Source organism: Synchiropus splendidus, chromosome 4, assembly GCF_027744825.2.
Source record: "Synchiropus splendidus isolate RoL2022-P1 chromosome 4, RoL_Sspl_1.0, whole genome shotgun sequence".
Taxonomy (NCBI): domain Eukaryota; kingdom Metazoa; phylum Chordata; class Actinopteri; order Syngnathiformes; family Callionymidae; genus Synchiropus; species Synchiropus splendidus.
The window spans coordinates 21,038,293-21,060,945 of NC_071337.1; the positions used below are offsets into that span (position 1 = coordinate 21,038,293).

The 22,653-nt window shown below is 40.1% G+C and overlaps 1 protein-coding gene across 5 annotated transcripts in view; it reads left to right on the forward strand.

The window, feature by feature from the left end:
- arhgef39 (Rho guanine nucleotide exchange factor (GEF) 39) overlaps window positions 1-22,653 on the forward strand; it is a 45,749-nt gene that overhangs the window by 13,693 nt on the left and 9,403 nt on the right. For all 5 annotated transcript variants that reach the window (XM_053862996.1, XM_053862997.1, XM_053862999.1 and 2 more), the window contains 2 exons: window positions 7,393-7,463; window positions 15,985-16,113. In XM_053862996.1, coding sequence (XP_053718971.1) covers window positions 7,393-7,463; window positions 15,985-16,113 — 200 coding nt within the window. The remainder of the gene's footprint in view (window positions 1-7,392; window positions 7,464-15,984; window positions 16,114-22,653) is intronic.

Below are 22,653 nucleotides of genomic sequence, written 5' to 3' on the forward strand. Positions count from 1 at the left end.
AAGTTGTTTGTTAGATGAGCCGACCTTCACCTTCGTTTCTCAGAGAGTTTCCTTACCATAAATCTTGTTTATGTTCCCTTTCTTGCCACCAGCTCTTAAAATGATGCCTCTTTTGTTGTTTTCTATTGACACGTTCTGTTGGGTGCTTTTTAGAATTAATGATGCATTTTGTCATTAACTCTGTATCAAAGTTTCTGAAGAAATAGTAACTGGAAAAGATCATGACGTGTATTTGTTTTGAATTCTCCAACAGCGGATAGTGGCCAAGCTGGTCATAGCTTTCGAGTTTCCCCTGGGTAGTGGGTGAACTGGTTTCACTGTTTTACTGTTCCTCAAGATAAATTAGTCTTGGTGTTTTCAAGGCCCAAGTCATTGAGATACACGTTGAGATACACTCTTCTTGGTGCTAGTGGTATTTGCAAACAATAATTTGAAACCTTAAGGTAAACACATTTTAATCCACCTAGTCCATCCCAGGAGGATGTTATCTGGACTGGTTTAATCCTCAATTAACAACCTTTTTTTGGTAGAAGCCATTGCCTTGTGTCAGTGTTTTCATTTGGAGGACAAGTTTTCCTACTAAAAAGTAAGCGCAGATTGCTGACCACAAGACCCAGATTCGCATGTCCAGCTACTTCAATGTGATTTGGATGATTGTTGTTTTATCTTGACAGGATAAAAGTGTAGTTTTTGAGATCATCTTTATTACACCATGGTTCAAGCATGTACACAAGGTCTTCACTCAAACACAACATTAAAGTAATTTATTTTCACAAATGTTCTTGTTTTGTTTTCTGCTTTTTTTTTTTTTAATCTAAATGAGATACAAGTAAAAGGCTCTCATGGTGGAACCTGTAGTTAAGTGACAAGTAAAGGGTGTCAGGACTTTCAAGAGATTACCTGCATCAGGATTGTATTTCTATGGCTCATGCATATTACTCCCAAGTATTTTTAAGAATTAAGAGATTGTGAATTTAATTGGCTTCCTATTGATCTGCCACTGTAAAAAGAAGCACCATGGATCTTGCGGCAGGCTACTGCAAGCACTGCATTCGACCGTGATACAGCGTTTTGCTCTCCTGCCCAGCCTCTCTCCTCCTTTATTTCCTATGCACTCCCCATCATCATCATCATTGATTTGCCTGTCGTTCACTGCGAAACTGAGGAGACTCCAGGGATGTCATTAATTGTATGATGATTTTAAGTGGCATGGGTGGATAATCATCCGTGGCTGGCTCCTCTCCCTCTGGTCCGGTTCTGTGGCTTGAAATAGACGGAAATTGTTGTCACTTATCACCATTCAAGGATGATGGATGGTGAGCAAGGCCTGTAGCGCCGATACTTATGTTGTTACTAGGGGACGAATAAAATCGTCGCCTTTATTAAGTGGCATTCACCAGAGCCGGCTGGAGCAGTCGTCGGCATCCTCCCCTCTGAGTTCACTATTATGACAGTAATGGGGTCTCAAGTTGATTGTGGCAGTGAATAGCAGCCATCTCTGCCTGCATTGCTCGTGTTTATGTCAATAATGGAGTTTCAGCCTTCATTGAGATGGCAGCAATTGGAGGCCTTGGAATATATCTGCTCTGAGCTGAGGACCATTTAGTGTAACAAGAGAATGACCCAGTGGTGGGTAGCCTGTCGAGGGGGTCACACGCTCCATGTAAAGGCTTTACAACTCCCAAGGTCTCAGGGTGAATATCGTGCCTGCTAAGCAATGAAAAGTGTGTAGCTGTGTGTATGTTTGAGTTTGTGTTTTATTCGACCATGTTGGGTGATAATTGACAGCTTTACAGTTAGTATAAAAAGTTGAAGTTATGTGAAGGGATTTTGGGACTTAAAATACCCATTGCATATTTTTCACCTTTATTGAACATGTTTTGATTTAAATAAAAATGTTTTCCTTGATGGTATATTATGCGTGCCTGTAATATGGTTGCGCACTGAATGAGGCAGAAATGTTTTGTCAACAGGAACTAAATGCCGGTTGTGTTGCTGCTATTTGTTCATAACTTTTTGGAATGTTCTAAATTTAGTTTCCTAAAGATAGTGAGTTGAAGCACTTTACTGGGGCTACAGTGGCTTTGGTGGTATGAGTAGTTCAGCAGAGGATTGTTTGTTCCATGGCACAGTTGGAGTGTCCTTGGGCAAGACATCTTGTATTGTCTGAATGCGTATGAATGGTCATAATGGCTGTGTGAGTGAGTGTGAATGCACACTGACCACACTTCTGCCAGTCTATACATTCGCAATGTGTTCTCTTGCTGACGTTACAACATAGACAGAACATTTCCCCACCAATTACCCACATTGATGTTTTTTTTAAACAGCATATTAAAAATATAATATATAATATAAATATTTTAAAAATATTTCCTTAAAACATATAACTGTCTGGCTTACAACTGCACAGACTTGACTATTTTGTCGTTTGACATATGACATTGTACAATTGCAAGTCAAAATTATCTCCACGCTCCTTTTAACATTTTCCTGCTCCCATAATGACTGTTTGCAGGTGGACGTTTGTCCCAGAGAGATGCAGAAAACATGATTCCTTGTTTGTATCTTTGAGTATTAAACTGTAAAAGTTACTTCCGCAGAAAGTCTGTTTGTGAACTCAGCGCTTCAGTTGACTCTTTGTATCCCAGTCACAGGTCAAGGAGACATCTCATCAGTGGATCACTGGTCATGTCAGCGCACCACAATGCCTTGTTCTGGTGCTGTCTCTTTGCTTAGCTATGAGAAAATTAATTGCACTGATACAGCCAGAGTCATCATCAAAAGTTTCCTAAATTAAAATAAGTAATTTTTTTCACATCATCTACAGAGAAGGTCTCATCATTTTGATTACAAAGTCATTGTCAATCCATGTGATCGGTATCGGTGATCGGCAGCAAAAATCCTGATCGGAGCATCCCTAGTATATATATATAATATATGTGATGTTGTATGCATATCTCAAATAGAACATCACATCGTTTGGCATGTCTTAAGTGCTGCAGCCACCACATTCTTTTCACCTTGCTGAAATTCTCCCATGTTGATGCCAGATGACTCATTTTGTGATCTAGGTCACCAATTTATTCACCACCTGTGGCATGTATTTTGTCATACAAAAATGAATGGCCTGCTCTTGTGTTCAAAACCGTTTCATGTGCTTCTTTCAGAATACTTGTAATTCACTGTTCACTATTGCGGTCATAACGTCCCTAGTTTCCATGTTTATTGGCAATGATAAGAGCCTCAAAAAGCATTAGCAAAACATCCTGTGGTGATGGTGTCACAAACGTTTGAATTCATTTCGTTTTGAAGACTGTAGAGAGGTTACTGCCGCTATTCCTAGCATTTATAAACTTAACCTGTTTAAAAGATGAGTTGGCCTTGTGAAAAAAGTGGATGAACCTAATCATTGCGATTTTCCTGTACAGTTCATGCAATATTTTCCTTTAGCACCAATTTCCACACTAAGCCAACTTTTCTCCTGAAGTGATGCAACACTTTAAAAAGGTTCTCATTTAATTCCCTCTTTGTCGCCCTTTTAAAGACAGATAAGACGATGCTCAATTCCCTTTCTATTAGATTTTAATTGCATACGTTTCTAGCACAGAGCATTTTAAAGGAGGTGCATTTCCGTCCATTTAAGATATTAAAGTAATTACCCAAAAGCCCTCAGCATGTTCACTAACCCATGAAGCGTGTCTGTGCCCATTTTACTTCCCTATGCATGTCTGGGAAGAAAATAATTAGCCAGTAACGTCGTCCATCTTGTTCCTCATTGGCATCTGCGCTAACGCTCACATGAGCTGACAAGTCGGCGACTGGCGGGTGTGAAGAAAACCCTCCACATTAACTTGTGCCACAGTTCTTTCGCCGCCTCTGCCTGCATTCTTCATGAGAACATCTGAGCTGGTGTAAATATTGTTCAGTTATTGTCTCATTATCTTTTCTTTGCTTTGCGGCTAATGAGCGTGGCAGGGCAGCTAAACGAGCGAGTTCCATTTACATTATTAGAAACGTGCCTCAGTAATGCTCATTAGACCGCTCCCTTTTTCGTTACACAGCTTCTGTAATTAGACTTTCCACTCCGCTCCTTCATAAGAAGCAGGGCATCCAGTGGCTAATAATGCCTGTAATGTATTTGTTATTACAAGATGAAACACAGAAAGAAAGAAGTCATGTTATTCCTCTTTTCAAGTATGCCTTAATTGAAGGAGGCTTAATTGGAGCCTGTTATGCTTTCCTCTCATTTCCAATCAGTAATCGAGTACAAGAGCCGCGCCCTCCACCTCCTTGTTCCCACACAGACTCAGGAAATGAGAACGTGCTGGAAGGTCATAACAGTTTTCCCACCATGTAATGGTAGCTGCTAGTAGCCTCAAAATTAGACTAGAAATGTCTGTATTGGATTTTTCTGTACGAATTGTGTGTCAATGTATGGTGTGTTCCGTGGTGCCATTGTTTACACAATGTCATATCGCATTTGTAGCCAAACTGGTTCTTAATAGTATCATGGGGTTCCGGGCCTCGCGTAAGAATGTCACCCTTTGGATTTCAGACTCAATAGGAAACATGTCATCGGTCAGTAATGGGGTCTCAAGTTGACAATGTAGGGTGATAATTGACAGCTTTACAGTTAGTATAAAAAGTTGACGTTACGTGAAGGGATTTTGGGACTTAAAATCCTCATTGCATATTTTTCACCTTTATTGAACATGTTTTGATTTAAATTAAAATGTTTTACTTGATGGTATATTATGCGTGCCTGTAATATGGTTGCGCACTGAATGAGGCAGAAATGTTTTGTCAACAGGAACTAAATGCCTGTTGTGTTGCTGGTATTTCTTCATAACTTTTTGGAATGTTCTAAATTTAGTTTCCTAAAGATAGTGAGTTGAAGCACTTTACTGGGGCTACAGTGGCTTTGGTGGTACGAGTAGTTCAACAGAGGATTGTTTGTTCCATGGCACAGTTGGAGTGTCCTTGAGCAAGACATCTTGTATTGTCTGAATGCGTATGAATGGTCATAATGGCTGTGTGAGTGAGCATGAGTGCATACTGACCACACTTCTGCCAGTCTATACATTCGCAATGTGTTCTCTTGCTGACGTTACAACATAGGCAGAACATTTCCCCACCAATTACCCACATTTATATCAGCAAACAACGGTATTTATCAAGCAGGTTATTTGCCAAGCATATGTGTTACGAACGCCTTGTGAATTCTTAAAAGTATTATGGTGTTCCGGGCCTCGCGTCAGAATGTCACCCTTTGGATTTCGGACTCAATGGGAAACATGTCATTGGTCTGACCAGTGTCCGGTTGGGGATTGTGTCTGGCTGGAGATGTCGCATTTATTTTTCTAAACTTTTTAATGGGTGAATGAAACTACAAATGAAAGATTTAGGCCATTTGTCAAGGAGACCGCTGGACAAGCATATGACAATGAACGCATCGTGATTGGCTGACATGTACCGTGTCCACGTCGGCGATCCAGGATGCAGCCCTCCTTGAGGGTGAAAAGCATCTTGTCTTTTTACGATAAATAAATGTATCTTCCGTGGTACATAATTGTACATAAACAAGTCCATTTTGTCAGTCATTCACAAGGCGTTTGCAAAACATATGCTAGGCAAATAACCTGCTTCATAAATCCCATCATTTGGGTCGTGGTAGAAAGTGCTATCTAAACCTTCATTTGATATAAAGTGCCATCTAAACCTCCATTTGACGTTTCATTTACTCATTTAATGTTTTGAAAAATCAACTCATGACCGTAATGTCATTGGTCTGACTCATTCCACAAGGTTTGTACATGGTTTCTCCTACTTGCCCCGTTCGTCGTGAGACTCACCTTCCAGAGAGACACTGAACGGCCGGTTCGATCCCTGCCCCTGATGTGTTTGTGTCGTTGTGTCCCTGAGCAAGACACTTAACCCTGGCTTGCTCCTGATGGTTCAGATGGCGCGTTGCGTCGCAGCCTACTGCCGTCAGTGTATGAATGTGTGTGTGAATGGGTGGTTGATGGATGAGCATGGAAAGCGCTATTTAAGTAAGAGCCATTTACCAATTTTTTTACACTCCCTTTGCTGAGGAAAAAAATCCTGCCTTCAAATGTCTATTGCATATTGAGCTTCGTCTAAATGTCTAAATGTGAATTATGTTAGCAATATCTTATTACAGAAATACAAAGTACAGGAAGTAATGTACAGACGGAAACTGTTTTTTATCCAATGTAATCATTAGCTCCTGTTCCTGGATGCAAGCTGATGTTTTTAGCTAGACATGCACACAGACGGCATGAGATCACTCTTCCCGGTATCGAGAGAGCATCCCTTCCACTCACACCTGGAATGGTGATGTGTTGTTGGTGTGCTGCAGGTGATCCGGGATACTCGCTAATGGCTGCTCTCAATGGCACCGTTGTGTCGCTACAACATGTCCAGACTGCACAAAGACACGGCTGAGACAGACACAGTGGAAATCAATGTCCATTGTCAATGTGCACCAAGGTCACATCTTCCCAGTGAAAACAGTGAAGCTCTGAGCTATTGCTGTAAGATGCTTTGTGAATTATGTGTCTTATTGGTGATTGATTTTTTTTTTTTTTTCTTCATTTAATTTAGTGGCGGTCTCATTAATTTTGGGGGTTTGATAATATATATATATATATATATATATATATATATATATATGTGATATACAATGTACATATTTTACATAAATTATTATCAATCAATTAACTTTGATAATTTAACACATTTCACCTTTTTGTTTTTTATGTTTTTGATGACTCATGGGAGTTGAATGAATGTCGGGAAATGTATTGTGACATAGTAAATTTGGTTATTTAAAAGTGCTGAATTATGTGAAGGTAAATATAAAATCAAGACAAAGTATTTCTTGCTTAAAAAAATGCACAATATAAGACAACATTAGATGGAAACACTGAAATATCAGATAGTTTGAGTGTACATTAGATATACTATCAGTCCCAGCAGCAAACTGGATCACAGTAAATATCTAAAAAAAAAAACTAGTGATCGATACTGCTGTTCCTTAGGTCAGATGAATCACTTAGCATTCATCATCACTTAGCTACCTGCTCAGCAATTGTAGCTTAGAAAACTGTGTCTAGAGTGGAACTTTATCTGAGCACAGTACACCTGTTTCTGTCAGAGGTTGTCACCATCATTGAGTCTTCAAAAGCAAAACCTGATCTTCATCTGCTTCAGACAGCAGCTTAAATCAAACTCCTTTCTTGCCCGCCTACAGAGAAACATTTGACAGTCAGACCAAGAACGTATGACCCCCTTTCCACTTTTTATTCCTGTTTCTTTTGCACGTATCTTCTAAAGTTATGGTTTCTCACATTTTTCCTCATTTTGCAGGTATTTGCACTTCCTCCAGGATTTAGCTGCAAACACGAACCCGGACAACCCAGAGTTTCAACAGCTTTCTAGTAAGTGGGATATGTTTTCTGTTCTCTGATAACGTTCACGTGCATTGCTATGATTTAAACCAGCACTTCTTAACCATTTGATCTGGCGGCCAACCCTCTCCTCAACAGATTGGCTCGGGGCCCATTCAAATATTTGAACTGAATTGGTCATGGCACTCTTGCTTTAATCTCTAATAAATCACTATACTTGAACTGCATACAGTTTTTCAAGCCAATGCATTATGAAATGATATTAATTCATGCAACGTATTTGTTTTTCAAAACTTAAACCAGCATGAGTAAAAGTCACAAGTCATGTTAAATAAACAAAAAAAAAAGACAATGTTGTGAAACACTGAAAATGTTATAACTAAAAATATGGGGTTATAGAATGTATATGAATATAAAATAAACGTGATCATGTGTGACAAAACTGTGGAAACATCACAACAGGTGGAAAACAAAACATGCAACATGTAAGTGCATTGGATGATGCTGGTTTTATTTATTTATTTTTTTTAACAGAAGAATCACGATAGTGTATTAATAATTTAGTGAGGACTAAATGACCAGAGCACTTACATTCACGCCTGCTGATGACGGCTCATGATCGTCAATTCAAAATGTGTGAAAACGTCCCCCTTTGCTTCTGAGTGCTTCCTGTTTGGTAATGTCTAGACCTTATAGATTTTTGTCATGGCCATGAATAACTAGTTGCCTCAACTTTTACTGGCATTGAGTAATTTGTTAGTTGCTATGACGCTTCAGCCATTTTCATGCTGATAGCGGTTTCATTTTGTCAGTGATGACAAACTTTTTGGTTGATGCACCTTTTATTCTTCGGTCCACAATGCTTGACATTTCTGCCCACAGGGTGTGAAAAGCTGTACAATGTCACAATATTCATTTGGTCAGTCCCACTCTCTGTGCTCATCACCTTATCTGCATGTATTGCATTATCTCATGTTAGGTGCCAACTTAGTCTCTCTAATTATTGCTGTGAATAACCATTCCACAAGCTTAACTTTTTTAGTGCCACTCTTGACTTGGGATGGGCAATAGGGACAATAGGTTATCACAATAAATGTTGTTAGTTTGGTGATAACATAATTATCACAATAAATACATTTCCATTCTATTCCTTGTGTTGGACACAGTAAGTCTGTGTTGAAACTGTTTTATGATGAAACTCATTCGTGGAGTTTGTCTCCAACATCATTATTTGTTTATGTTTAAATATAATAGTTAACCAAGTGTAGAGATGAGAAATTCAATGTTTCACGTCTGACAGACTGCTCTGCCAGTTTTATTCAGGGGTTAAATTGAGCCGTCTGTCTGCTGTGTCTCATGTCTCTTAACAGTTGACTGTAACTATGGACCAGTCCGGACACATTTCCTAGGTATTATTGAAGAAATATTAGAAATCATGTGAATAAATGATCATTTAGTCATATTATATTCTCGAAATCATCATACAAACTCTCAGTCCTTTGTCTTGTGTGATGAAAAACCTTTTCACAATTTCTTTCCTCCTAAAATGGTTGTTTGTCATCGCCTTATTGGAGATTTCACTAATACTTTGACCGCTTTAGAATTTGTTGATGGTCCCTAACTGATGCCGCCACCAATACCGGATCGGATGTCCGTCCAATATCCAACTATTTTTCTCTGGGGCGCTAGTCCTGCATGTGTTGATATGAACCAAAGCAGACAACTGCCTCAGAAAACCTATCAGCACCACTCTATCTAATAAAATGAACACTGATCAAGAGACTCAGAGTCAACCAATGTAATTATCAGAGGTTCCCTGTATTAAAAATAAGTTGAAAACTACGATCGTGAAGTCCACCGCACTCTTCACAACTGTCACACGCCAGTGTTGGCTGTCAAATGCCGCAGAGATGGAGAGCCTGTCGCACCGTCGCTGTCTCGTGAAGTTCATGCAGCAAGTGAGCCACGTGTTTATCAAATTGATCGTGAGATGCAGAATTGTCATCGTGGAGATTGTGTTTGGTCGTATATCGTCTACGATGAGTTATCGCCCATCCCAACGCTTCACTCTTGTATGACGAAGCAGGGTATAAGTTAATATGGAGAACAGCTTCTGTAACTAAACCTGACTAAAAATCTTGCATTTTCTTCAATCAAGACTGGACTACCGCTATCACATATTAACATGGCTGAAATGCGGCTGAAACTGACCATTTTTCACCCAATAAACCAGCGGTTGGCAATCCGCACCTCGGGAACCGCATAGTGCTCTTCAGCCTCCTAGTTGCGGCTCCCCTCAACATTGACAAGTGATGGGTCGCTCGCAACTGAAACGGCTTCATTAGTTGTTTACAATGAACTGGGTCCAGCGTTCGACATGCTCCTCCCCTGAGACACAATTTGCTCGTGTGGTTTACGTGAGCAGTGCATGCGCCGAGCCACGATGCATGCGTCTACACACGCTGGCGGTTAAGGGAACGTTCAATTGTGAGTTACCCGAAGCTGTACTTTTTCATGTCACCAGCTCTGAGGCTGAGTGGATGGAGACTGGGGGGCTTTCGCTAATAATCGCGTTCAAACATATTTTTAATAAATACACAAATTATATTAGGAGTGACAGAGACTTGGGTCGCATTGGATATGTTCGATGTGGTTGTCAGACTTTGATCATCTGATCCACGATTTAAAGACGGTTAGTTTTTTTAGCTTTACACAAATACAGGTAGAACTCGACCTGTCCTGTGTAGTTTAGTATTTAATTCATTTTAAAGTTGGGATTCACATTATTATTATTATTATTATTATTTTTATAAGTGGTTAGAATTAAAAGAAAATACAGTGTTATGTTTTGTGCTTCCAGACTGTTCTTTGGAGGGAAAGGGAACAAAATGGCTCTTTTGTTTGTCATGGTTGAAGATGGCTGCATGTATGTATGTCAAGTGGACTCGTGTCTAGCGGTCGTGTCGTATAATACTGCACTGCTACTGAATCTAAAGAGAGATCCAAATGCATCAAAACTGTGAGGGGAAAAAAAAAATCAACCTAAATGTCTTTTCCTGTATCAAAAACTGTCATATGTTAAGACAGTGTTTATTATCTCCATTTGGGGAACAAAGGAAAATGGTCTTTTTCACTTTCACTCCTCATTTGCTGTTATTGTTGCAGAAGCACTCGGCGATCTGAGGAATGAAAGCGAGGCAAAGCTCAACGTTAGGTTATGGTTTGATGTGGATTTTGACATAATTAATTGGGAATGGATCAGAAGATATTACGCAGAAAGCTTTATTAATAAATAAAACCTTCAACACCCACGCAAATCCTGATAATGACTCATTTCAAATCGTCAAATAAACACCAAATATGACTGGAGCGCGAATATACACAAGGAATTATTTATGTGTATCAATTAAAATCTTATTGCTGGGGTGCTGCCTTTGCTTACAAATTAAAACAGTCTTTGACTCTAAGATGAAGGTACATATCTAAATGTGCACCACCATCTCCACTTCCTCCTCATTAGTGATCCTTTTTTTAAACTGCTTTTTTTCATTGAGGGTCGGTTGTGCTTGTATGTGTGTGGAAAAACACGTCGTATAGTCAGCCAGGCTGTATTGAAAAGGGAATTATTTAAAAAAGAAATTCCAGACAAATCACATTGTGTCTGATTAAGCAAACTTGCAGATAGAATCACAAGAGGCTTTATTGTTGTTGTTTTGTCTTGTGCTGCTCTGTGTCTCTTTTATTTATTTTCTTCCCTCAGCCTCCGTGTTTTGTTTTTTTTTTCCCTGGCATTGCATGGAGGCAAGATTTAATTGTTAAAATTGCTTCTCTGGTGTTTTTCATCAAGTGAAGCTGGGTTCTGGTGCAATAGTTGTAACCTTCGTCTGACCCGTCTGGAAGCAACTTTAAGGCTTCATACATTTAATAGTCAGGCCTTATCCTGCATTGTCTAGCACCATAGATACTATGCCTATTGATCCCATTCTGATTACTCATCGGGTGCTTTTCTCAATTTGTGAGTTGAAACATCTGAATATTTCAGCTTCCAGCTTTTCCTCAGCCACACAATTCTCACACCTAAAATGGTTGTTTTTCATTGCCTTATTGAAGATTTCACTAATACTTTGACCACTTTACAATTTGTTGATGGTCGCCGGGTCGCAGCATTAGCGCTGCCTGTGAGAGTGTGTCCGCGATCAGTGAACCCTAATGGGGACGCTGAAGAGGACGCCACCGCCAATACCGGATCGGAGGTCCAATATCCAACTATTTTCACCACAGTGTCACCACAGCCGGAGACCTGCATGTGTTGATATGAAACAAGGCAGACGACCGCATCAGAGAACCTAAGAGAACCACTCCATCTCATAAAATAAACACGGATCCAGAGACTCAGTCGACTAGTGTCATTATCAAAGGTTCCCTGTATTAAAAAGAAGTTTATAACTACGATCGTGAAACAAAGTCCACCACACTCTCCACAACTGTCAAACGCCGCAGAGCTGGAGAGCGCAGCGCCCCGTCGTGGTCTCGTCATGTTCACAAGTGCAAGTCCAATGCAACGAGTGAGCTGCTTGTTTATCAAATTTATCGGGAGATGCAGAATTGTCATTGTGAAGATTGTGTTTGCCGGTACATTGTGTACGATCATCAGAAACGCTGCCCATAGGAAACAGGAGGTTGTCACTGCACTGTTAAAAGCCATATACCTGCACGTTTGTTGGTAAAAATCACCCACAGCCAAAGCCCCACTTTCTCATCAATCCAAATAAGAGTGATGATTTCAACTACGTGTGTTGAGATCATAATGACATCATATGAAACTCTGAACTGAGTAACTTGAATTACACTATCTGTGAACTGATGCACAGTGGGCTACGCTCTCCTAACCTCTTGTTCACCGAGTTGCTCTTTAAGGATGATTGTCTATTTTACCACTTTACAAACACTTAATGTTTGGTCCATCCACCTTTCAGGTTCGACTTTCTCTACAAAACCACTCATCCTGCCTCTGGCAGTGCTATAGCCTGACTCCTCCCCTGACCTTGCTATTCCTGCTTGGTTGATCCCCTACTGCGCCGATTCATTGATGATTAAAATATCATTTTCAGCTCCTCTTCTGGAAATCCTTCACCAATCTGTCTTGCATCTGCGTATTCACAAACACCTGAGCTTTCTCTAGTCCTTCTCTGTGTTTCATTGCACTGATCTGCACTAAGTGGTCCACTGCTATTCCTCTGGGGCGATTGAAACCGCATCTTTCATCTTGACTCAAGACAATAAACACTGTATCATGAAGCTAGATTAGTCACCCATATTTGCACTAATTTGGTTTGACAGCTCCACCACACACCTCTGCTGTATTCTAAACAGTAACAACAATGAAGGTTTTATCCGCTCAACCCATTAAAAACACACCTACTCGAACAGTTTGATTTGTGTCCACAACTTTGAAGTAGTTAAAGCAGAGCTGTCCAAACTTTGTAGTGCTGTAAGGACTTTCATGAAGGAGACGTCTTCGGATTGTCTAATGGGCTGGATGTATTATTAATGCCTCGGCCAGAACTCATCCAGAGAATACTGTAATTAGAAGTTGTTGTTTTTCTCGAGCAGGCGTTGGGAAATATTCTAAACATGTACAACAAAGGAGAAAAAGTCTACACTGTTTGCCTTGTTTGGTTTACATCGTAATTGTTGTGAAGTTAAGCGAGCCAATTAGGCTGCGATTATTTTAGTGCCGACAAGTCGCCCCGAGGATCCGCTAAGTGCTCAAAACAAAAGAAGGAAAGTTGATCTTGAAATCGCAATCCAGCTGTTTGCAGTTATTTTGGATGCGTTAATGATGTCGTTCTAAATGTTTGCAGCTATTAATGCGGCTGGCACAAAGTAATTGGATGCCTCTGTCTGTTTTGATGATTTGCCCATTTTATCTAGGTCAAAGATTTTGAAGCTTAGTGTTTTAAAAGACGCCGATATAGATGAACGTGTGGGTTTCAGATCGGTTGCTTTCAAAGTTGTTATTCGGGGCTGTGTGATATCAAAATAATAGGATCGGCGATAAAAGGTTAACACGGTTTGTATTTTATTTCAATTGTTATAATTCCACTTCCCTGCCCCAGATTTCCTTTCCAAAGTTTCCATCCTGATTGTACACCACAAACTAGTTCACCTGAGTTACTGATGCATAATAAAGCCATTAAATTTAGCTAACATCTAATTTTACATTATACTCTTCATGCTGTTCACCTGCTTTTTATGTTTTTGTTTTGCCACACTGTGGTTAGATCATCTTTCGGCCCCGACTTGGTAGAAGTCGAGGCAGCAGTGGATGAGGAGCGCTGTCAACTTCAGAGCCTTGGAGTCGAGTACTGAATCCTAAACAGATTATGTGTGTGGGAAGTCATATTGCTATGGTCGGATCCGGTTATTAGGATGCCACCTTTCATGCAGAAAAATGAGGGATGCCCTTAGCTGAGCCGGCTCTCAGTTAAGTGGACTAAGCGGCTGCTCAGGGTACCCCTTGCAACCTGATACTGTATGATCTGTTATGATGACTGCTTTAATACAGCAACGAGAATTCTTTTTAGTGCTTAAGGAGACATTGCTGCAAGTTACCAAATACAAAATAGAGCCATGTAAATTTGCAATGGATGGTGTACCTCCTTGCACAATTCTTCTTTTCAAATGCAAGACTATTTCAATTTAATTTTCTCTTTTTTTTTAAGATAAGATTTAAGATTTTTTTTGCACATTTCATTACAGTTATAAGAAAACAAGCTGAAAGTCTCACTTGTGTTTTCTCTGACATGTGACAATATTTCTGCGTTCCTGAGGATAACTGACAAATACACGTCCACACATTGACACGAGACTACAATTCCCTGAAGATTATAATTCTTCTGCTTCAGATCCATCCATATTACATCCTGAACAGCTTCTTGACTCTCCCTGGACTAATGCATTCAGTCGGTAGTCTAACTAATGATGTGTGTCTCTCTGCATACATATGCTTGCCATTTGTATTTGTCCTCATACGGGTAGAAATTTTTCATTTCTTGTTTGCCTGTTCATTTTTCATTCTTGTAGCAAACTTTTTTATACATAAATCTGCTATCTTTTTTTTAATTCGCACATGGTGAAAAACAAAGGATAGACCATACAACACAGTGATTTTAAATTGTGAAACGTTTCACAAAATGTGATGGAAGGTAGAAGAAAGCTCGCAAAAATGTTTCTCCAGAATGAATGAATAAGTACAGAAATGAATTGTAAGGGGAAGATTTGAATGATAACTCTATTAGAGTTGAAAGGTCAGCGCTGATGGCTTAAGCCCAGCTGTCTGCTGCTGTTTACAGGACACAAAGAAATAAATAAGCTGTGCCTCAGGATCTTCACCTGCTCAAAGGCTGGTGAGGGATCAGAGGTGCAAAAACATAATTATCTCCTCTGAGACTTGCCTGTGATAAATGCCTGTATACAATAAACAAGTGGACCTTGACTTGGGCACCAAGGCATGCAAATTATGACTCAAAAAAATTGGCGATAACAACACCTTTTATCACGTTTGTTTGCCTCGGAACTGGAGAATTGGCAGTACAAACAGGTACAGCAAAAGTGTTTGCCAGTACAAAATTACTGTATTTAAGGATGATGGAACGGGCTGACTAAAGTAGCGAATGTTTCAATAAACTACTGTACTGTTTTCATAAGGTAGGCCCTGATGTGTACTTGATTTTAAGTCCATAAGGAATGCATAACAGCAACGCTAGGGGACAAATGCACCAATTGCCCACCACAAGTATAGAATGGTTGTACTTTTTCTTTGGTTTCTGTACTTATAACAGCCGCTGATGTAGTGCCCAGTCTAACTGAGATATTCTTATTCACAAAAAAATGGACTTGGTTATTGGTTTAGCTTTCATGGCTGAAACGACTAGTCGCCACATTTCATTGGTCAACTTGTTGTGATGTCATGGTTCTCTTGGCACAATCCGTAGTAAAAGGAGAAATGACTCTTGTGGCACTATTTCACTAAGGACCCGTAAAAGGACACATATCTTTCACAACACAACGTGAGCAATTCAAATTCTAATGTAGACTTTCAAAATAATATTTTATACTCTACAAGTGTTTACAACAAATACTTTATATTTTATTTCCAATTCTGCAATCAGACATGTTGGCTACCGACTACTCAACTAATCGCTAAGGTAGTGAGTGACCAGTTATCTATCAAAGTAAACGTTATTTGCAGCCCTGCTAGCTTTTACGGGATGCTGATATAAGCTCATCCATGTAATGAAATTTAAAGCATAAAATGCATATGTTAAAGAGAACTGTTCCTACTATTTGAAACAAAAATTTGAAAAAATTGTTCTGTATCGAGGAATCGAATGACTCTTCAATTTGCTGTTTGTTGGGCATGGTTATATTAGCTTGAGTGTAGAAAGAAACGGTGTGTTGGAAAATGTTCTGGTATGATGTGGCTGTGACGAACAACAATCGTATTTTGTGAAAGTTGTGCCAATGCAAATGTTTACACTTGTTGCAGGAGCTGTAACCGCGGTGGACGAAGTGTTTCAACGTATCCAGGACAACACCCGGCGTCACGAAAACCACCTGCAGCTCTGTCGGGTGCAGAAGCTGCTGAAGGGGCGAAAGACGAAGGTGTTGGCTCCAGGTTTGTCTCTGATCACATATTCCTTTTATCTCCTCGGAGGAGAACCGCCAACCACCTCTTCCTGCATCTATTGTGGCGTCCTGTGGGACAGTCGGGGTAGTGGCGAGGGCCGGTTGAAATAGAAAGTAATCATTTGAATACTGTCTGAAGACTCACCTGCTGGTCATTTTTAACCTATGGATTTTGTTTTGTTTTACATCAACTTTGCAAAATATCAAAGACTCGCCACGTATTGACAGTTCTTCACCGCTACTCAATTATTCCTCTTCTTCTGTGTGCTTCTCTCTCTACTTGTAGAGCGGTGGCCCTTTTCTTTCTGCCACTCCCCCTCCTGTTGTTTGTCTCTTGAGATTCTGGCCTCCACGTTGCTCCTCTCGCCCTGCCAATCTCCCCTAGGACCAATTAGCGCCCAGTCTCATCTCGCAGACCAGCAGATAAAAAGGCAGCCAAAGACTGTTTGTGTGTGTTTTCTCGTTACGAGCCCAATGCATGTGTGCGTGAAGACGCGAGAGTGTGTTTGTTTTCTTGGATATGCAGGCGCAGTGTTTTATTCCTGCATGTGTGGATGTGTTGGTATAGGCGGGATCGAGCGCGGGATAGCAACTCATCTCTCTAATGCCGATGTGGGAAGTTTCAAAAGCTCCTCTCATCCAAGTTCTCAGGCCCCTCGCAACTCTGCCGGCTCCCTTTCTAGCCAATAAAGCTCCGGTCCCACCAGGCTCACTTCAGAGCAGCGTAGAGCTCCACGCCGACCCATTCCGCTTCCTCCCCACCAGCATCACCTCTAATGTGGGTAAAGGAAAAGCTTTGCCTTTTACAGATGAGAAGCGCCACAGCCCCTCAAACATATTAAGTAGCTCCATAGGAGATGGAGGGGTGGGGGCGTCCGTGAGACACAAAGCCTGAATCAATGGGACATCGATACGGCAGACAGACTGCCTTTGTCCCTTGGAGGCCACAGATTTATGACAGTCTGTCTTATCCCTCAATTTTTAACAACAGTGTTCTGATTTAGACATAATTGAGCAACAATCCACGTCTGAATTATTACAAAGGCTAATAGGCCTATCAATTGTTCTCGACTGTCTAACTCGATAATCTTAAATTTCAGTGACAAGCATATTGACAATGCAGATTTCTTTTGCATGAACCAACCAATCAACCCGGTGATGTCATTTACTGGCATTAAAATTTGTTTCCCGTGTCACCATTTCAATCTGATTTACATGACCGCATTCATTTACACCTGCACTCGCATGTGTCCTCAATATCATTTGGATAGCATCCAGTGCTATGCGACATCCTTCCTTTGTGCCCTGCTGAATAGTTTCGGGTTTTGTTAAAGGTCAATCCAACTGCGCAGCCCACAGAACAGTTCTTTTAAATATGTATTTTTAAATATTTGTTTTCATTGTAACACATCTGTTCAAAGAAAGCCTCAGAGACCTTAGAACCATTGGAGATCAAGTTCGGAGCACCACAACCATCTCGCCATTGTCTTTCAATTATCTAACTGGTTTACCTTTAACTGGTTTACTGGCTTACCTCCTCCATCTGCGGGAGCAGCGGCTACTTGGTGCTTTTCTGTGTTTCATTGTGTGTTTTATGCCGCGTATGCTTTGCTTTTGGTTTGACCTAAAAAAACAAAACAATCCTGTCGGGTTGAATTCACTCTTCAACTACAATTTTTATTTTACAGTTCCTTGACTGAAAAATTATTATTTTCATGTCGTTGTTATACTCCCTGACAAGAAACTTTTTTATTTAATGACACTTTTTAATCTCAGTGAACAATATTACAAATATAATATCGCTGTCAATCACGTCCAAAATCTGACCTGCCCTCATTCTGCCATGACTGTCACGTTGCCCACTCACCTGTCGTTATTCATGTGGAGTTCAGAGGAACAGCACCCCTTTGTAGATCAACCTTTATTTCCTGCGCCACGCTTCTCACCCCCCAACCTGGCCGAGCCCAAAAGACTTTGTAGTGGAGCAGAGGTGCTCTTTGACAAGGTAAACTTAAAAGCGGGTACATGGAGATGAGTGCTTGGAACTTCCTGCACTTTGAACCTGCCGTAGCCTCAAAGCATCAGTGATGGTCAGATGTGAGCAGTGGGCCGCAGGGTTCTATAGAGATCCCCCTTGACCTCACAATGCACACACTTCTGACTGACTATGGCTAGTGAAGGATTTTTTAGGGCCTCTCAATTTCTCTGTTTGACGATTGATGCAATCAAAAAAAAGGAAAGAATTATTATACAACTCAGGATAGGTAATGGATTTCATCCTTCAACGTTTTTCTTTGTCACTCTCCTGGGTGCCGCAGACGCAGAGAACACCAAACCATCTCCGCTCACCAATGCACAGATGTAGAAAATTCTTGTGTTGGCAGACAAAGTATGAAAACATCAAACCAGACCAGCCTATAAACTAAAATGTCAAAGCTATTCCATTCTCTTGTTAAATGTAGCAGTAGTACTACTGGTGGTACTGTCACGCACATTTATGAGTCATCTTCCAAACTGCTTTCTTTTGTGACTTACTTCCTTAGTGCATTGTGTTTTTAAAAATGCATTACCATGATTTATCTTTAATTTGTTTTGGTGGAAAAAATATATAATTTTGAGCCAGAAATAATACTTTTTATAATAAAATCCCATGCTAGGAACCCCAACATGTACGTTATATCAGGGATACGAAAGACCATCCATGATCTGGCACATGATGCTAATGAATAATGTTCTGGAAACCCCTGCAGCATTGAGACTCCGATCAGTTCATCCTTATATTTTTCTGCTCATAATATCATCTTAGCTCACTTTTTACGCATACAAGTCTTCAGTGGCTGATGCTCTTAGTCAAGAGTTAGTTTGATTTGTGAAAAGAGCATAAGGAGATCTGGGCTCACGTCTGGATGATCAGCTCACTTGATGTTCACTGAAATGCGTCAGTTTCAGCACACTGGACACTGGCAGCATTCAGATGCTTCGGCAAACATGCAAGACATTATCGCTCAACCATGAATTGAAGAAGATAACATGCTTTGCTGTTTTCTGTTGTTTTTTTTTTCTTTTTTTTTTTTTTTAAGAAAACATAGATCTCGCAAGCTGCTGTCACTTAAAGCAAATAGATGCTGTCAACATGCAACTATCCACGACTTACTTTCCTATCACCACCAGTGCGTGCAATTCATATTATGACCATGTGTTTGTCTATATCAAATTGCAAAGAAAGTTGAAACAAATTCTATATTTATTCCTACTGTAGTTAATATATGGGTGGCACTTCAAGTCAGTGACATCCTCAAAAGAGAGAGGCTTCATTTCAGAAAATGTATGGTTACAAAAAAAAAAGTATGACTTAAGTCAAAGAAACTACTGTATAATCACAACCTCAGTTGTCATGAATGAGCAAATAAACACTCTTTGTGTGAATCATATTTATTTGGTGTTTTCTTTTGGATTCCCACCCGATAACAGAAGCTGATAAACCTATAATTCTGCAGTTGTTAAACACTTTCCACCTTGAAAAATATGGCAGAATTAGGATGGTCACTAGCTGGCTTTGGAATGCCGTGTGATTGATAATGTCTCCTCACACCATCAGGAGGTGAAAGAGTTAGGTGATACAAAAAGGTGTTACAATCGAAATTACAATATTTGCCTTTTTTTCCTTCTAATCGTTTTTTGTAACTGGTATTACTATTGACATCTTGCATTCTTGAGCAGTACAAGTAGAGCATTTACTAGTTCGAAATAATGATATGGCTGTTTTACATTGATTTTCTGGTATAGTGTGCTTCAAAATATAGTTAAGTCTCACAGTTAAAATACGGACTGATACCATTCAAAATGTGAATGACATTCTGTTACCAACCATTGAACTTATTGTCCCTTGCTTGGCTGGCATGCTTTGATGCCAGATTATACACTAATATTGTCACAACAGCTCCCTCAGTCTTCATAAAGCAACTATAAGAAAGTGGTAGCATGTCTCCAGACTATTTTTCCGGTTGGGACCCATGGCATTTCAAAAGCAATTTGACCCCCATCTGGCCCCACCACTTAATCTCGCTGAGCTCGTCTGTTGCTGAAAATGTCCTGTGCCAGCCCCAGAGGCACAGCTCCAGCCATCAGGCCACCTGTAATCGCAGGCCACTGGCTGGGGGTAATTACAAAAACACCCCGGACCCAAGCAGAATGTTCATCTTATCTATCCAAATGTCAGCCTCTTACTTATTAGCCATCATCAGGCTGCTGCCAATCACCGCGGAGGAGATGAGAGCTTTCATCGGTAGCCACACCTCCACTCCGACCCCCTGCTGAGTCTGTCTTAGATTTCCTGTCATCTTCTTTACTCCCTTCAAACAGCCCTCATTTATCTCTTCTCTTCAGAGCGGCTGAGTCTCATTATTTCTGTTGTCGGACTTGTGTAATTTGATGCCTGGAGATGATTCTAATTACCACTTTTGCTCCGCGAAACCTGCGTTGGTGGTCAATCCAAACGAATTAATCTCCTCCACTCCAGTCAAAGTTCCTTTCATGAAATGCAAATCTGCTTAGAGAGTCGTAAGTTGAGGTTGGGTTCAGGACCACAAAGTTTAAAAATAGTTAAAAGTGGAAGATCTGAGCCGGAATCGTGTCAGCCTAATTCATTTAGACTCCATCCACGAACGTGGAAATGAAACGGGCATCTGTGGATGTGAAACCGTGATTAGAAGAGTGAAATCTACTGACGTGCGCTATTTTTTTTTTTTTTCATAAAATATGTTTCTCCAATAACTGGATTTTCTGCATATTAAACATGCATTGAAGCCATCTTTTGGATTGAAAAGTACGTTGCTCTAGATGATGACATGTCTCTCTCTGCGATGGGGTGTGTGTGCGCGCGTTCATGCTTGTGTATCTATCCTTGTGGGGACCAATTATTGGAAGCACTCCTTTTTGTGGGGACATCTTGCATAGTGCCGGTCTCCACAAGTCCACGCTTCGATTTGAGGATGAAACATCAAAATAACTGTCATTATAATTGAGTGTACGTTTGGTCAAGAGTCCTGGTTACGGTTAGCCGTTTCTTTTGGATTGTTAGGTTTAGGGTGAGAGGCTGGTGAAAGCTTTCTGCCACTGGTTCCCACAAGGATAGAGTGTGTGTGTACACGTGTATTTGACAGTTCTGGGAGCATGGTTCACTGAAACAACCAGGGGACATGCTATTTTGTTATTATCTTCTTCCAGCACAGATTAGGTTTTGTCATATTTTGTTCAGCCACCATTATCTAGACCTTTATTCATTGTTGCATGCAACTGCTTCTAGCATGATACATGCATTAGTCTTGTAGATTATACTCCATCAAGGGATGTGACAGTTACCGGTATAAATGGTGTACAGCTGTAAAATTTGGTACGGCTGGTCATCCTGCATCTTGTAGAAATTATCAGCAAACTGTGTTTGAGTATCTCACTTCACCAATAACTCGGTGATTTCTTACTGCCTGAGGATGGAGCACTGTTTACATTGTGTTCATGATTGGCATCTGCCTCAAATCAATACATTTGAAACAAAATGTTCAAAGTTTCAAAAGTTTATTTCTGGTTTAATATAGTCCAGGCCGCTGTGTATGTGATGTCAGAAGGCTGATGACAGCGCAGCGAATTAAAGCCATTACAATGGATCCAATATTAGTTTTTTAAATGCTTTATTTACGAATCCAACTGTGTGACTCACTTATGCCTGTCTACTACACTATGCGTGTCTACAGCACAGGTGACTCTGTGCTCTCCTGACGTGGTGACAATACCCTGTCTGCTCATCAGCATCAATATTCAAACCTCAATCTTGTTGAGTTAGTTAGAACCAGATAAATGAGAACCTAGACAAGCTGCTTATCTATGTAGCTCCAAAAGAAATTGAATTGAAAACAGACCTTAAGTTTGCTCACTTAAATGGATTTTTATTTATTTTTACTTTTTATGTGGGTGACAAATGACTTGTGTTTGGCATTGATACTTGACAGGCTGTTGACGCACAGACTTGAAAATGGGAAAACATGGCAACAAATGATACATATCATGTGTATATTCCCACATTGAAGGTCATAATCTTTGCAAAAGAGACTCGCGAGAAGGATGCATCTTCGATTCAAGATTTGTACTTTGGGCATTGAGCTTTTCACTTTACAACAAACATGTTCTAGTGAAGGCAAAAGAACGAGTCACCAAGGTCATTGACTGTTGCTCTGCAGCAGTGCTTCTCAATTATTTAAAAAAAAAAAAAAAAATATATATATATATATATATATATATATATATATATTTTTTTTTTTTTTTTTTTTTTTGTGAAGGTTCTAGTGCATAGACATTTGTTTCCTACACTGCAGTCAGATTCTGCCCACAAAAAATGAATAAATGTCATGTTGGCTATAGCTTACAGCATAAGAAAATTCTGAATCTGTTTTGGCAGTTTTTTTTATTTATAAAACAAAGTAACAAAACATTCTTGCACTCCTCCAGAGACTAAAATCTGGTCATAACTTGACCA